The 16,292-nt window shown below is 34.5% G+C and overlaps 1 protein-coding gene across 1 annotated transcript in view; it reads right to left on the minus strand.

The window, feature by feature from the left end:
* The window catches only part of map3k22 (mitogen-activated protein kinase kinase kinase 22), a 119,306-nt gene that overhangs the window by 69,465 nt on the left and 33,549 nt on the right, over positions 1 to 16,292 (minus strand). The window contains 2 exon segments of the mRNA NM_001423668.1: positions 3,454 to 3,498; positions 10,256 to 10,318. Of these exon segments, the coding sequence (NP_001410597.1) occupies positions 3,454 to 3,498; positions 10,256 to 10,274 (64 nt within the window). The 5' untranslated portion in view covers positions 10,275 to 10,318.

The following is a 16,292-nucleotide window of genomic DNA, read 5'->3' on the forward strand; positions in this document are numbered from 1 at the left end:
CAGAAATGCATCACCCATAATAGGTTGAAACAAAAGCGTTTAAAGAAACAAGTCTCTACTCTCATCCAATAACAAACCCAACTGTCTTTAGCTTCCTTATTAATATTTTGTGCAGAGTTCAAGAAACAATACTTACTTTGGTCAAATTTCCTGTACCTATGCATACGTAAACATAACTATATTTGTCCACAAAGTTCTCAGATCCTAAAAGCAGCATTAACAGAATCATATGTCATCCTCCCACTTCCAAATTTCTAAATCAAAACTTCCTCTAAACTTTACACCTCTGACTGCAGAAATAAACCTCATATAAATTCATAATGGTTTTGTTTTTGTTAGCGGAGACAGGTTTAATGTCACAAGTTTTTCAGGGCTGTTGTGTGAGTGTGTGTTTGTGCTCAAGACGTGATCAGAGCTAAAGTGAATGTGACATGAAAGGGGTTTCTCTACACATCACCACTAAAGTATTTAGCAAGATTACAGGAACACAAAGTCCTGTGTCTCTACTACAAATACATTCCATGTTTAGCTGCCTGCACTCGAAAACTTCTTAATAAGGTCACTGTTTGATTCGTACAAGCATAACGTATTTGGACAGACACATTTTAAACACATGCTGTTTGTGAAACAGCAAAAATGTATTAAAAGGATACAACATCTTCATAAAAAAAAATCTAATGTAGTACCTGTAGAAGTATCATCAATGCACTTCATATGATAGAATTACTGCACTCAAAAGATGACTTTTGCTGCTTGATCAAATAATTTAAAATGAGTTGAAATAACACAATTCTTACTTATTTGGGGGACAACCTAATTGCTTTATGTTCAATCCACTTAATAACTGATTGTGTTAAAACAACATGAAGGAATCATATTACCCCCCCACCCTTAAAAATGCTTTTAATTTAGCAATATTCAGGACAGAAAATAGAATAAAAACTATGTATAAAACAAACTAAAATATTAATGACTTTCACTATAAACTGCACTTATTTTAAAGGTAAAGCCATTCATTTTTTTATTGGAATATGCTTATTTTCAAATGCAATATTTAGCATTAGCATATTTAAAATTGAATTGTTATTTTACAAAATTATAATAATAAGGAGATTACCTTTCACACTATAATAACAAGCAGGGGCAGACTTAGTGTTTTGGGGGCCCTAAGCAATTCCAGGTATAAGCCACCATTGAAACTCAAAACCTTCTCTTTCTCTATAGATATTTTTTTCTACGCAAATTCTTCAATTTTTTGTAATTAAACTGAATGCTAAAATATATTTTAAGTGGAACCTTACATCTTTTAAAATATGTAATTTGTTAAATTAAATACAATAAATTCACAAATAAAAACAAGTTCACAAACTAATTATGTACAGTTAATTAGCCATATTTGTGATTACATTTTAATATTTGAATGTGCATTACAATTGGAACGTTCCATTATTCATGGGGTCCCCCAGTTTTGAAAAGAGAAAAAATATGTGAAAACCTTAATGGTTATGAACAGATTTTTATAACACATGACATAAAATTTATAATAGAGCTACAGTATGATTAATATAGGCTTCATGGCATTGTTCGGGGCCCCCTAATTCCCTGGGGCCCTAAGCGGCTGCTTACCTCGCTTATTAGGTAAGTCCCCTATACTGATAACAAGATTTGACCATATAATGTGTCTTATTGTTAGATTACAAAAAAGACAAATGAAGAGTTCAGATACTCTAAATGCTGTCTGAAATGTTCCTGTAAAATGAGCCTTTTTATCAGGCTCCTGCATGTAGGTTTAGTATTTCACTTTTATTGCAAACAATAATCTTCTCATGGTCTTCAAAGTGAAATAATTCAACGTAAACAAAAAATAATGCTCTATTATGGTAGTTTTAGATGCCACTTAGGCCCTGTTTACAATAATACGTTTTCATTTTAAAATGGCGTTTTTGAATGAAAACAATCTATGTCCACACTGGAGCTTCACCTAGCATTTCTGAACAGCTTTCTGTCCACACTACTCAGCTGAAAACACACATCACGTGACCACACACACACTCTGACATGCGCTGCAGAGAATGCAGAGGTCTGAGCTCCAGGCAGTCAGCCACAGCTGCGCACGTCAGATGGTTCATCTAGGATCTACCCCTAGATCTAATCTAACTATATTTGTTAAACGTGATATATATTTCATCTTGTTGTCTATATCTGACGACATACCCCCCGACTTGAATCTATTTTGAATCTGTGTTTTGAATCTATTACTTGATCTCAGGTAACATGTTTTGGCTGAGCACAAAGATAAGCTAATATATTAATTTATGTAACCGCATACACTAATTCTGCATATTGACTGTTTTCTTACCTTTATTTTTAATATTGTATAAACTTATTGTACGTTAAACTTTTATATGTTTCGTATTTTTCAATAAAAATGAAAGATGGGCAGTTATGTTATAGGCTACGTTTTGTTATAAAAATAGCATACAGTGAGGTTGACAGTTATATGAACATGTAGCCACACGACGCCTCAACATTTCTGCTGTCAGTTAAGTTGCTAATGCGAAATGAAATTATGCATTTTTTTGTTGAGCAGGGTCATGTGAGAGGTTATAAAGTACACTGCTCCCTTTGAAAATTTACTGACGTTTCCTCTGGAGTTTGTTTTCCATATCAAACTTGCGAAGTCTGTACTTACAAGGAAAGGATGCAAGACTGAACCTTGTGTAGGCTACTTATTATAGAGGAAAAAGCCCCAATCAGATCAGGCGAATGTCTGCAGCCACGCCTCCGCCTTTAGACATCCACACTGACATGGAGCAGCAGAATTTTAAAATGAAAACAGCCTCTTTGGCATTTCCAAGATGCTCCAGTTTTAGAACTCGAAAACTCCGGCGTAATGTGGATGTATGCGTTTTAAAATGAAAACATATTAGTTTAAATGGGGCCTTTGAGGTGTTTTTGAACTATTCAAATAATAGAGTGAGCAACTGATTTAATTTTAAATAATAAACCGAAGAAAACAATGAAACTTCTTTTCTGATCCCTCTAAAATGATAGCATTAAACATAAGCTTTAATACCAATAAGGCTGCCAATATTGTGCCTCACTAAAACAATGTCATTTATTTATATCATAGATCATGACTTCATTTCCTTCATGCAAACAAAACTTCATTTATGACCCTTCATTCTAAAGTGTTCCTGACAGGCCTTATGTGACTCACCTTGTACTATTGTCCCACACTGAAGCAAATTTATGTTCGACGAGAGAAGAATGCGGATGATGCAAGAGTTTCAGAGGTGTGTTTATGTTTGCTTTTAGTTTTGCCAACTGGGCCACCATCTCATTATTGTCACCTCTGTAGGCAAGGTCAGCACACACTTCACACTGATGCATCAGTACTATCAGGAGTGCTTATGAATGGTTTAAAAAAATATATATATATAGATTGCAAACCTTGCGAGTTCTTGTGCGGTCCAGGTCCATTTTGGAGACCGGTATCTGTTGAAACAAGCATAAAATCAAGAGTTATAATAGCAGGAGTACATTTAAATCGACCAAAAGCAGCTAAGATTTTATTAACTTTTTAAAGTACATTTTGGGACACTGAAAAGATAAATTTTGATTTCCCATGGTATGATTCATGTCATGTCAAGGTACAAACTGCAATGGTACAAATTTGTTTCTTTGTTCTAAGGTACAATTCTGTCCCATAAAAAGGTACTGCCTCAGTGACAAGGGTGTGTACCTTCTTTAGCACAACATTGTACCATTTTTTTCTGAGAGTGTGCAGTAAAGTCTTTTTAAATCCTTTAGATTAAAAAATTATTATTTACTTTTTCTCTCGCGACTGTGCACGCTGTCAGCTATGAAGCCAAACAATAGTCTATAATAAAAGTGTAATACAAAAACAAAACAATTTTAGAAAGCAAAAGTGGACTCCCGGACATTTTAAGAGATTTAGAAACTATTTTAAGCCTCAAAAGGGCACATCTCAGTGGGTCTCTGCAGAGAACGTGAGACTAAGGAAGTGTCGTTACAGTTCTCGCGCACACACACAATGAGCAGTATGAAATGGGGTGAGAGAAGATTTTCAACTGGTTAATGATTTATTTGGGAACATAATTTTATAAAAACAATTAAATTACTTAATCAATTTGTGTTGAGACAGCATGAAGGAATTGTGTTGAAACCTGCATTTTTTTGTGCGGGATTTACACATTTTTTTAAGGTGACTGGTCGCAAAGAGTTTATTTGGGCTGCCTGCATTTAAATAAAGTGATGTTCAAATTAATTAGTTTGTTTATATTATAGCCCATATACATTGTTTGCAACTACTAACCTTAAAAACATGTTAGTAAATGCAATTAATATTTTTTTTTATGTATCTGAGCCAAGTCAGTCATCAAACTGATTTGGTTTAATAAATTCTCTGCACTGTGTCATAAGACGGCATTCCCAAACATCAGACATCCGCATAGAAGACAACAAGACACTGTTGATTATAGTGTGTCATCTGTGCTCAGAGACGCAAGTCATGGAAAAAAGAGCCAGAGTGGTTTTACCAGTTTCAGCAAATTCCTTTTTAATTCTTAGTAATTTGTACTTTGTAGTTTGCCATGAAGTGATGACTTTTGTCCAAGAACGCATGGGATAAAAACAGTGCTTTACTTGCTCATCCTTAACATAGTATTTAAACATTTTGTCATTTGAAATTTGGATGGAAACACAGTTACTGACAATGTGCCAAACAATTTAAATGAAATCTACACTCGCTTGACAGTTTATTAAGTACGCCTGATCTTATGCTTTCCTGTATACCATATAATACACTCTCACAAATCTTAAATCACTGCAAAACTGGTTTACACCTGCATTATTCAACCTGCATTGGTTACAAATTCAATACGGAATTCATTACAAAGCACTACTGTAAGTTTTTAGGGGTGTGCATGCTCTATCACTGGACTTGATGATTAAATGTACAAACATAATGATAATATCAAAGATAATGTTTTTTGCACTCTAATGATAAATTACTTACAATTCCACATCTCATCTTTAATATAGAGCCAATCGTGCTTTTTCTGTGGCAACTCTGGAACGTCCTTCATCTGATGAACACTTAAAACACGTCTTTTGCCAAGCTTTTGAAAATATATAACTGTTTTGTGCTATTTTTTTAATTATTGCTTGCATTTAGCTTGTATTCCATTAGCATAATCTGTAATTTTATTTCCTATTATTTATTATTTTTATTTTATTATTATTATTATTATTATTTTTGTAAAACACTTTGGGTCCAGTTATGGTGTTAAAAGCACTCTATGAATAAAAAGTCGAGAATTTAGTTGGTTTCTAGAACATAACAATGATTTCACTAAACTCAAAAGTCCTCTTTTAGATGTGCTGGAACAAGAGACTTACATCATGAATCTAAGATGGTCTGCTTTGTCCACTCGTAGGCTCAAGCTTTGGCATATCTTTGTTTATAAATATATTCTGGATTTACTCCCCTCATATCTCCAAACTTACATTTGTAAAAAGCCTTTCTTTAGCTATAGCCTTCGGTCTCAGGGAGTTTGTTTATTATCTTTATCAGTGTTGCGTACTGAAACGGAAAAAAGCCTTTTGAATATGAAGCACCTTTTGCATGGAATAATCTCCAAACACAGTTGCAGTTTAAAGAGTTGGTTTCACTACATGCTTTTAAAAAGATTTTAGATGATTTGGAGTTTGAAACATTGGCCTGTAGATGTTCTGAAGTTTTAAAGTATCATTGTACGTGTGTTTTGATGGATGAATGAATGATGTTGCCGGTTTTTTGTTTTATTGTTTGTTAGTTAAACCCATGAGAATTGTATACTGTCTAATCTTGGCCCAGTTTCTGTAGAAACTGTGTGATGCTCTCGTGTCAATATGGACTAAAATCTCAGAGAAATGTTTCCAGCCCCTTTTTGAACCTACAACATGGGTGCATTCAGATTAAGTTGCATCAGATTACATGTGATTGATTTGACTACTACGTTTCAGTCATTATAATGTATTATGTGGAACTATTCCAAAAGTGCCAATGAATACAAGTCGACATTCACTAACAAACTTCAGAATGTAAACCTAAATAACATACAATCATAACTAAATACGAGAACAATAATAAATGCAACCTTTCCCCAGGATTTAGCTGCACTTGTCCTTGAAATAATGATGGTTGCATGAAAACATTTTAGCATGCCATCATAAGTAAATTATGCGGAACTAAGGCACACAATAACTTGATGATGCAACTTTCAGGACTGCCAGGTCAATATGAACCAGCCAAGGGCAACCTTAACTATGCAAAGCAGTTTAGCGCACACATTAAGTGCCACAATGTATCACAATGTAAAACAAAATATTCATTTCAAAATTTACGATGGAAAACTGCAGGCTTCAACATTTTTCATGCTTTTTTTTCAGTTGTAAATTCATTCAGTCAAATCTTTGACCCTAGTATGTCAAAAATAATAATAATAATAATAATAATTTCAAACCTGAATGCATCCAATGATTTTTTGTGTTAAAAATGTATTCAAATTAGTGCATGTTTAATTAAATGTTCCACTTGCATATTACAACATTTTAGAAAACTAGCAATGCGAAAATGTTTGAAATTCCTGATGTAACAAGTCAAATGGGGAATTTTGGTGATAACTTTATTTTATTTTTTTTATATATTTTGCAGTGTCTTGCCTTAATGATGTATAGTGAATTACCCAGCGTAGCTTCCTTTATCAATACATTATATAAAATTCCAACCATTTCAGTTAAAATCTGTTGGAACAGATGTTGCCAGTCTTTCCCCTGGTTTTGAATTTTTTACATAAAAAAGCAATTTATGTAGAAATATTCTTCTGATGCTTGAGAACTCTGAAGTGTCAAATAACCTGGCCTGTCCTGGGATCAGCTTATGAATACACCATCAGTCTAAAGTTTGGGATGAGTAAGATTGCTTTATGTTTATGTTTTTAAAGAAGCCTATTCTAGTCACATAGACTTTATTTGTTTGATCAAAAAGGTAAAAAAAACTGTCATGTAAAAGATAAATAAATATTACAATTAAAAATAAGTGCTTCCTTATTGAATGTTGTTTTTAAATTTAAATTTATTGATAAAGTTCTGAATCATTACTTCTGTCTTTCAGTGTCACATGATCATTCAAAAATCAATTCCAACATGCTGATTTGATGTTCAATTTATATCAGTTATTGAAAAGAAGGTTAAAATATTTGCTTAAATTATAAATATCTTTAACTCACTTTTAAACAATTAAATGTGCCATCTTAACCCTGGGCCATGGACGGGTACCGGCCTTTGGATCAATTGGTTGCTCAAGTACTCATGAATTATTTCCGTTTTATTAATAATCCGAATCTGAATGATCTATTTTCTCGAGAAAGGTCTGGCTGCAGAGTTGCTCTTGCATCTACAGGCTTGCACTCTCGGGCTTGCATGCTCAGGCACCCACGCTTCTTATGCAAGTGACGTCATTTACAAACAACACCAGCACCTGTCTTGTCACTTGAAAATCTACACAAATAAAACAAACGTAAGTTTCCAGTTCGTTTGTGTTGACAGTGACGACATTGTCAAATAATTCTAAGTACTTAAGTTGTACACCATGACAGTCGAGATGTCGAGATCGACTGAATAAGGGAACGTCTCGACTCGCTTAACGCAAAGAAAGTGACACAGATGATGTGTAACATTACTGCAGAGCTGTTGTAAGGAAAGCATTCATGGTTCGTTACGATCTGTTTAAGTAACTATAGCAACTGTGGCACTCGTTGCTGTATGTTGCCAGAAACTACAGTGAAACACTTAGAACAAAGGCACTGGAGTAAGGGTGACAGATAAGAAGTTTGTTGCAACGATCTTAATGAAATCCGTTATCTCAGGGACACCCTTAAGTTAAATTACCAAAGGACTTTCATGCAAGTGGCCACAGGTGGTGATTGTAAATGATGTCACTTGCCTGAGCGTGCAAGTCTGAGCGTGCAAGCCTGTAGGTGCAAGTGCAAATCTGCAGCCAGACTTTATTGATTCTCTCTGCTACAGTGCATTCGGAAAGTATTCATAGCGCTTCACTTTTTCCACATTATCTTATGTGACAGCCTTATTCCTAAATGGATTAAATTCATTTATTTCCTCAAAATTCTACACACAATACCCCATAGAGCCAATTTGAAAAAAAGATTTTTTGAAATTGTTGCAAATTTATTAAAAATAAAAAGCTGAAAAGTCACATGTACAGAAGTCACATGTCAAGAACTGACCAAGCAGCTTCATACTTTTTATGGAATATACACATTTCGGTAGACTACCTACTTCAGAAAAACAAAACATCCCAAACACTGCAGGAATTTTTAATGTTCTCCATAAATAAGCCATGTTTTGTCAGCTTGTCATCGTCTGATAAAACGGTTGATGGTCGCATATCAATCTACGTACTGTAGAACCCACCTAACATTCACACCCCTCCCGAGCCACAGTACAATTATCAAGCGTCGACCAGTCTATGGTGATAAAAAAGGTTGGGGACCACTGCTCTAAATGAATACAAGTAAATACATTTTAATGGTAGCTTTGAACGGTACTGTGTCAGTGTTTCCAAAAACATATAGGAATGAACAGTTTTCCAGATTGAAATTAATAACAAAATGTTGTTGAACTCAAATCATCATATATGCATATGATTTCTGAAGGATCATGTGACACAGAAGACTACAGTAATGATGTCAACAGGGATGCTCCAATCAGGATTTTTGCAGCCAATACCGAGTAACGATTCCTTGTCATGTTGATCGGCAGATATCGAGTACCAATTCTGATGCTTCAAGCTTTATAATGAAAAAAGGGTATGATGCGTAAGTGGAATTTTCTTCTTACCTAAGAAAATAAATTAAAGATGCAGCATATAATCCCTTAAAGGTGTCTACAATAACCATTTAGTGTGAATATGTCATGGTCAGGAGCTATACAGAAAATAATAGATAAAACAGATTTTAAAAATTGGTAAGAAATGATTAACAATGCATTATAGAAACATTACAAATGATGGAAGAAGAATTCAAAGTATCTCAATGAAGAAAAAGCTTGGAGCCCATAATTGATGCATAAAGCCTGGTTTATACTCGACGTGTCCGCTTGTTCGCTTGAGTGCACGCAGCGAATATGACGTCATCATGGAGTTTGCAGATGTTCGCTTTGGGTGCGTGCGACATGATTTCGGCTGGCGGTGCGTACGGCATTTTTTGAACAGTGCGATACATTGAGATAACCAGATGATCAATAACTCTTGGCTAGAAATTGCAACAGCCGTGGGAAAGGAGAAAGTTTTTGTTAAAATGAGTTTTGAGTTTTTAATGATGAGTTTTTTAAAAATGAGTTTTTAAAAATCAAAAGAGGCCATGGCAAAAGTGAGCCACGTACACAATCACCGAATATGTTTTTCCACCAGTCTTAGATTTTTACACTAATTTATTTAAACAACTGTGAATTTGAAATAATTTATTGGTTACAAAAATATAATAAAGGAACAGATTATTTGTTTGATAACTGGAAAAAATTATTTTACAATATTATATATTTACAATATTCTGATGCCGTTTCTCTAGGCTTTATTGGTGATAATAGTCAGGTATGTTATTGCCTTTTTAGCATAATAGAGGACAGAAACTAGCCAGACAGTAATGTGTGAACTGTGGAGTGGGCTAAATCTAAAAACAAAAAAACATCTGTATTTTTAAGTAAGTGTGCTCTTTTATTTTGATTTTATTCTTGCCATAATAAAAATACATATTTGTAGAGCAACTCAATCTGTTGTCATTAATATTTCAAAAAACTTTAATAGGTAAAACTGTTCGAGATATGAACTAAAGCAAGTTGTCATAAAAATCATCAAATCTAGATCAAATCTAGATCAAATTTTAATCCACATTTAATAATAAGAAAAGTTATTTTGAATTGTAATAAAATTTCAATTTTACATTTAAAAAAAAATAAATAATGAATCAAATAACTGTTGGTGAGCAGAATAGGCTTCTTTTAAACATCAAAACAAATCTTACTCATCTTAAACATTCAAAGATTTGGTATATGTTTCACGCATGTTTGAAAGTGCGTGTGTGTGTTTTGGCTATGCTGTGAGGAACTGTTTACAGGAAGTGTGTGCGTGTGTGTGCTGTAAGAGAAAGAAGAACAGGAGAGCACAACTTACCCATGTTTACTGTCATCATCAGGAAGTGACCCTAGTGGCTCCTTTCATCAGGGACGATCTCCACTGCACACACAACATAAACACTGCCAATTAGTCAATTACAGACATAATTGACTTGAAAAACTAACAAACAGAGGAGAAGAGCGATAATACAAAGACCCAAAATCCCCATTAATGTCTGCTTGTGTTTAAACATCACACTTGTGCGATGTTGTTGTTTCAGTGTGTCTCCACCCAGTTGCAAAATTTGCTGAAACTGACTAGATCAGTTGTGATAATCACACTTGTTATTTAAGCTATACATGATCATATACTTCATACTGTAAAGCCTGAATACACACATTCTATTGTTATGCAGCTGTTATGGACATTTAATGATGAAAATATGTTTTTATGGTATTTATTTTAATGTCATTGCTCGTGTAATCATTCATTTAACTACTTAATGATATTAATTCATACACACTAACAAGGGTTAGGGTTAGTTTAATGTGCTTGCTTAATTGTACTGTACTTGCTATAGTAAGTACAGTATATGCAACATTTGTAATAAGAGCACTTTTGTTACTGTTATTATATTTAACTATTCTAATTAATTTGTTAAAATATATTTTTATCAAGTTCATACACAAAACAACTTTAAGTGGGACAATTATAATAAAGATTGTTTTTGAGATATTTTACAGTATGTATTATCTCTTATATCATTATATTCAGTGATATCATTATAAGATTATTACATTATATATTATTACTAACTGCACGATACTAGGGAAAACAAGCAATTTTGTTGTTAAGTATTGCAATAAAAATATTTCTTATCATATAGCTAACTTTAAAAAACGATTTTATCAGCTTTTATTCATTCATTCATTCATTCATTCATTCATTTTCTTTTCGGCTTAATCTCTTTCTTAATCTGGGGTCGCCACAGCAGAATGAACCCCCCTTTCAGCTGCAACCCATCACTGGGAAACACCCATACACGTTCATTCACACACATACACTACGGACAATTTAGCTTACCCAATCCACCTACACTGCATGTCCCTGAACTTGTAATGGAAACCGGAGCACCTGAAGGAAACCCACGCAAACACGGGGAGAACATGCAAACTCTATTCCACTATCCCTCTATGCCCTCTATCAGCATTTAGTTATTATATTATATTATATTAAATTATATTATATTAAATTATACTTTTAATTGAAACCTCAGCGGATATTGCAATTCTAATTGGCTGTTGTAATTTTCCTCTCTTGTCTTCCGGCATTAGTTTTTATGTTCAGCTCTATGTTCAGCTAACAGCACCTTCTGGAGAGGTGGGGATAAAGATAATAAAGGCCTCATCTGATTGGTCAGCTTTTGAATAAACAACCTATGCATGCAGCACGGCGAGGCAGTGGCGCAGTGGGTAGCACGTTCACCTCACAGCAAAAAGGTTCGCTGGTTCGAACCTCGGCTCAGTTGCCGTTTCTGTGTGGAGTTTGCATGTTCTCCGGGTGCTTCGGTTTCCCCCACAGTCCAAAGACATGTGGTACAGGTGAATTGGGTATGCTAAATTGTCTGTAGTGTATGAGAGTGTGTGTGAATGTGTGTGTGGATTTTTCCCAGAGATGGGTTGCGGCTGGAAGGGCATCCGCTGCGTAAAAACTTGCAGGATAAGTTGGCGGTTCATTCTGCTGTGGCGACCCCGGATAAGGGACTAAGCCGACAAGAAAATGAATGAATGAATGAATGCATGCAGAACACAAATGCTTAATTGCACTTCTGTGCAATATGGATATTGCATATACTATTATCATTGTAATTGGGATTTGTGGAGCTGTGCATTGATGGATTTGCTCAGCAGTAAAATTTAAACCACACTGAACTGAACTAAACTGAACTTCAGCTCTGAAAACTAATCTGACAGTTCCAGTTAAATAGAATTTCTATGTTTAGCTGCTTTAACACAATATACACTGTGAAAGCGCTATAGAAATAAAGATATATTGAATTGAATATTATAACAATAGTTTTTGATACATTGTGCAGCCCTGATTATTACTGGTATCTATTATAATGTATATTTTTGTATAATAGCTGAATTCTCATGCAGATTCAAAACATATAAAGCAAAACTTTCTCTGACTTAAACACTTTTATTGTATTCTAAAACTGCATTTTAATGTACACACAAAAGTGACATTTGCTGCTTGATCAAATGTATTAAAAATGAGTTGAAACAACACAACTCTTAAGTTTTTGTGGGGACAACTTAATTGTTTAAGTTTAATCCACTTGCATTTGTAAAAACGACAACATGAAGGATTTGTGTCGAAGTCAGCATTTTACATTGAAGAAATTAAATTGCTTTGAAGGTGCTGTATGTAGGTTTCTGACTCTTCTAAAACATAAAAAAACCATTAATTTTTTGTAGATATTTAAGAAACATGCTAAGCAAACATTCTTGTTTATCTGAAAAACAATGCTGAAGTCACAGTTATTCTGCTTGCAAAATGGTCTTTCCGTGCCGGAAGGTCTGTCTTTGTTTTGGTTCTCTTTACCCACCCACTGCCAGTTTAGCCAATTAAATTTCAGCACCCCGGGTGGCCTTGTTGGAAAATAGCGATTTCATCCATTCATTCATTCAGGAAGGCTCTCAAAGCATGCATCTGTGACCGAAATGTGAGCTCCAGTGAACAGTAGCACACTCCAAAATGAGACGCAAATTCCACACGTTCCACATGAGGTTATTGATTTGCAAATAATATAAATACTATGAACATAAACATTAGGTGAGCAAATTACATTGTAATTCTGTGTCCTACAACATGTCCTGAGTGGGACTCCTTTTCAGCCCTGGAGTTTCAAGCCTTGGACCGGCCCACCTCAGTTCACGACTGACTATATTTAAATAACATTATTTACAATTCAGTTACTAATGACACTATCATGTCTTTTTCGAGGACACAGCTGCTTCAGAACTTCAAATGTTTTTCAGAAATATGAGAACATTTATTCTTTATAGATATGCAGTCCTATCATTGTAACCTGACATAAGTAACCCAAACAGTGTTGTCTTAAAAATATATATAATAATTTACTCAGATGAGGTTTGAACTTGGGTCGGCGGCGTTGTAGCGCAACGTTCTGACCACTAGACTGCGATGGCGCTGTCAAGCGTTTGCTATAAAGATTAAGTAACCCTTTTTAGATTTCTGATCAAGTTATGTCAGATTTATTAATGAAGTGAATCATCTGATTTTCATTGAGCAGGTGAAATATTCATTAAAATTAATTATTCGAATTCTTAAATTGAATAAGTTACCGCTGTTCGGGTCAAATGATACTTACATCATCATTAACCTGCAGGCTGCATTTTGCTCACGGGGCTGCAAGAAAATAATAAAAAGAGCGGATCTGCGGCAAAATAATGAATAAAAGAGTGAGGCTATAGTCTAATAAACAAATAAATGAAAAAAGTGCAACTGCTGAGAGTGCAAGCAGCTAGGGGACAACGACCCTCGCGGCCAAAAAACAGACCAGCCCACCGGGAATTCTCCCGGTCCTCCTGATTAGCCAATCCGGACCTGTCCTACAATATGCTATTTGAAAAGATTTGCAGTGCTAAGCAGTTTGGCTGTTTGCACCAGACGAAACATGACAGAAATTTAAATACAGCCATTCATAAGCACAGAATAGAGCACTCACTCAAGAAATGGTATAGAGTTTACAGTATAATCTAATGAATACATATCAAACCTCTTTAACATTATTAAATGTAAATGCCGAATCACTGACATGTGTTGATTTTGAGTCACAGTTCTAAAGTTCAATTTCAAAGGGTTTATTTTATTTTCAAGATCTGAGGTAAACTATTTGCTGTTGCTTTCAGTAGTATGGCAATAAATGTTGTGTAAACTGACATTCAAACTCACATTATTTGCATTTAACACTGAATAAAGCACTTGAAGTGTACCTGAGGAAAGAACTGTCAGTTTATCCTGTTGTTCACCAGTGAGAAGTGCACGCCGTTTCTAAAATATAAATTTCAGGTGTTGGTTGGCACAAACACTCATTTTAATAAGGAAAATTTTCCATCAAGTGCCGTTGCTTTAATTTAGAACACAACTTAAATCAGCTTTTAGACTTGATAGTAAATCTGCGCTTGCATTTGTTTTGTTCCAGGAATGTAATACCTAGTTCGACCACTGAGTGTCAAACTTACACACTGCACCTTTAATTCTTTAATTTAATAATAATAATTGTTATCAAAAACAATGAACAATTATATCTTTTTATGTATTTTTTGTTGTAAACTTGATTAGTTTGTTTGCTTGTTTGATTAATATGCTTATTTATAAAAATAATCGCAATTCCCAAATGAAATTGTTTAAATGCAATAGCATAGCTTCATATTTCATCATACCACTACATCAATCCCAATTGTCACAGTATATCATGATGACTAACTGCTAATAAATCAGTGTGTCTGACAACAGACAGCAAACACAGCCACCGTCTCCCAGTCTCTGTCATTTCACATCATTCTTCAGGTGAGAGACGCTCGTACTGTTGTCTTTGAACACACACAGTGGCCCCTCACCCTTGAGACATTGTTAAGCCACACTGAGCGGGATAAAAGTGAAAGGAACACTAAAGGTAGCGACAGCGCACATCTTCAAAGACGAGCCACAGAGCTTTTAACGCCAGCCAGTGAATCGGTCACCAGCCGCCAGGACCGTTTCTTATATTCTGACACATGAAAGCAACACAATGACTTCAATTTTTTCTTTATTTATAATGGCCAGCATCATGCAACAATATTGACAAGGAAAAAAAAAGAAGAGTAATTACTGTCTTCAGCAAAGCACAAAAAGAGCCTTGAACTCAAAACGGTCAAAGTATAAAAGTGCAGGTGAAAAGGTTATAAACATTCGCACTGAAAATTAGAGCAATCTGTGCTTCCCGGAAAAAAAGGAAAAAGAAAATGGAGCCAAATATACACTGTAAAAAATTTCCAGGTTTTCACAACAAGTTACTGTAATTTTTCACAGTAAATTACATTAGTATCCCTTCACAGTATTTAACTGAAAAATTCACAGTAATATGTTGTATTCATAATTTTATTGTGAAATTACGGCAGGTAGCATGATTACAGCAAATTACTGTGAACAGGGCTATATCTTTTGCACGTTAGTTATAGAAATTCAAACCCTTTTTTAACTCAACGTAGAAATTAATACAAATGAACTTTTAACAGATAATAACAGAATGTTATAGCCCCCAAAACGATTTGGTTACCAACATCTTTTTGATTGTACTGCACCTTTATTTAATTTTATACAGTTAACATAGAATAGGAAATAATATTTAATGAACATAACTGTGTGCTTAGCCAAAACATAATAAACTGGAATAAAAAGTAATTAATTAATGAAACCAAAGACTGTTAAACAGCCAACAATTATTTCAATGTCAGTGTAAATGTCTGCTTTAGACGGTTTCATGAGTATTGGGCACCTGTCATCGCCTGGAGGTCACTAATCTCAGAATTAAATATATATATATATATAAAAAAAAATTTTTTTATCTATATAAATAAACCACAGATTAGAGTTTTAAACAACATTCTAGCATGAAAAACAGTTAAAACTTCATTTTCGGACGCATATAGAGCCATCGAAGACGGGGCAATTGTCCCAATGTCTAGCCTGAAGACAGGCACCTCTCGGCGGATACATGAGTAAAGAGCGCCGTTACCGCCTGGAGGTCATAGATCTCCGCTACCGGCAAAACACACTTAAAATTACACACATTACTAACAATCCACAGATTTGAGTTTTGAAGAACTACATTTTCGCATGAAAAAGTGTTAAAACTTTATTTCATTACATATTACAAGCAATATTTATAATATTATGTGCCTTCTCATCCACCATTACAGCTTGATGCAGCTTGGTGCGAAATGAATCCTGGGAGGAAAAAATAATAATTCTCAATACACTCCAAACGAACTTTATTCTTATTGTTAAAGTCAGAGATATGTAA

Source organism: Danio rerio, chromosome 24, assembly GCF_052040795.2.
Source record: "Danio rerio strain M-AB ecotype USA chromosome 24, GRCz13ab, whole genome shotgun sequence".
In the NCBI taxonomy this organism is placed as follows: domain Eukaryota; kingdom Metazoa; phylum Chordata; class Actinopteri; order Cypriniformes; family Danionidae; genus Danio; species Danio rerio.